Consider the following 1,951-nt stretch of genomic DNA (forward strand, 5'->3'; position numbering starts at 1 on the left):
CACAAATAGCATTACCCTTGTCAGATTTTTCAAATATTTACTACTGATGTGTTATTAAAAACCTTAATAAAACATCACATCTTCCAAACGAACAGCACACGAACAATTAGAAAATTCCCTCTTTTGGCATTACTAGGAAACATCACCACATCACACTAACCCATATGCCTAATATTAAAATGATTTTGCAGAAAAAAAAAAAAAAAGATGAACATAAAAAAACACTTCTTATTGTCCTACCCTTCCTAGCTTTATTCAGTCAATGATCCAACAGTACTAGCTAGCCCCTTCAAAACCTTCAATAATCCTTCTTAATTTTCTTCCTTCTATTACCATTAACAATGAACATGGAACCAAACCCAACACAAGATGCTCTTGACTGGCAGCTAGAAGGTTCTGCCTCTTTCTTCCCACCATTCTTGGATTATCCATATCCCATTCAAGATTATCACTTCTGGGATCAAAACCAAGACATAATCTGCTACCATAACCAAATTGATGCCGGTACCGGATCCCCGAATGCCGCAAACGGCGCTGCCGCCGTGGTGGCCACCACTGCCACCAGTACAACCTGCACAACACCCTCGGATCCTGAACCTTACAGTTACAACAACCTACCAGTTTCAGACTTGCCGACGAAGAAACGAAACTCCAGCGACAATGATTGCTCGGTCCAAAAGCCTTCACAGAGCCACAGAGCGAAGAAATTCAAGGCTCGTTCAACTAATGAAGTTGACAATGGCGATTCAGTTGCCGAAGGGACTAGTGTTAGAAAATCTGGTGGGAACAAAAAAGGTATGTAGAAGCTCTATATACTTGTTTAATTCTTTACTTTTTGAAAGCAAGAGCTCAACACAACAATAATGAAGCATATTAATTACTTTAGACCTTTTATCTTATCAAACACCATATTCATATTTGTAAGTTGTAACTATGCAATATAGGTGGAGGCAAGAACAATGGCAATAACTGTAACAATGGAAACAAAGAAGGTAGGTGGGCGGAACAGTTGCTCATCCCTTGTGCTTTAGCTATAAATGCTAAAAATTTAAATCGTGTACAGCACCTCTTGTATGTGCTCCATGAGCTAGCCTCCCCTACGGGCGATGCGAATCACCGACTCGCGGCACACGGACTCAGCGCACTCACACACCATCTATCCTCATCGTATTCGTCTTCATCTTCTTCTACCATAACAAACGATTCAGGGACTAAGACTTTTGCATCAGTGGACTCCAGATTCTTCCATAAGACACTCCTCAAGTTCTATGAGGTTAGCCCCTGGTTTTCTTTTCCTAATAACATTGCAAACGCTTCAATCCTTCAATTCCTTTCCGAAGAAGAATCAAGTAGTTCGCGTACTCTTCACATCCTTGACATTGGAGTCTCCCATGGTGTCCAATGGCCTACTTTTCTTGAGGCGTTAACCCGAAGACCTGGCGGACCTCCTCCTCTGGTTCGCCTAACCGTTGTAACCGCTTCCTCCAATGAAAATGAACAGAACATGGAAACTCCTTTCTCTGTAGGTCCACCCGGTGATAACTTCTCTTCTTACCTCCTTGGTTATGCTCAAACCATTAAGCTCAATTTGCAGATAAACAGGATTGATAATCTTGAATTACAGACGCTGAATTCGAAGAGTATCGACACATCTTCGGATGAAACATTCATTGTCTGTGCGCAGTTTAGGCTCCACCACTTGAATCACAGAAATCCTGACGAGAGGAGCGAGTTTCTGAAGGCTTTGAGAAGCATGGAGCCTAAAGGAGTGATACTAAGTGATAACAACGTTGAATGCAGTTGCAATGGCTGTGGAAACTTCGCGTCCGGATTCTCCCGGAGAGTGGAGTACTTGTGGAGTTTCTTGGATTCGACGAGTGTTGCGTTCAAGGGCCGGGAGAGTGACGAAAGGAGAGTGATGGAAGGCGAGGCGGCGAAGGCCCTGACCAAC

The 1,951-nt window shown here is 43.0% G+C and overlaps 1 protein-coding gene across 1 annotated transcript in view; it reads left to right on the top strand.

Moving 5' to 3' along the window:
• Nucleotides 1-248: 248 nt before the first annotated feature.
• The window catches only part of LOC107464801 (protein NODULATION SIGNALING PATHWAY 1), a gene marked incomplete in the record, with an annotated part of 2,310 nt that continues 607 nt past the window's right edge, over nucleotides 249-1,951 (top strand). The window contains 2 exon segments of the mRNA XM_016083769.3: nucleotides 249-795; nucleotides 945-1,951. Coding sequence (XP_015939255.1) covers nucleotides 342-795; nucleotides 945-1,951 — 1,461 coding nt within the window.

This window comes from Arachis duranensis, chromosome 9, assembly GCF_000817695.3.
Source record: "Arachis duranensis cultivar V14167 chromosome 9, aradu.V14167.gnm2.J7QH, whole genome shotgun sequence".
Taxonomy (NCBI): domain Eukaryota; kingdom Viridiplantae; phylum Streptophyta; class Magnoliopsida; order Fabales; family Fabaceae; genus Arachis; species Arachis duranensis.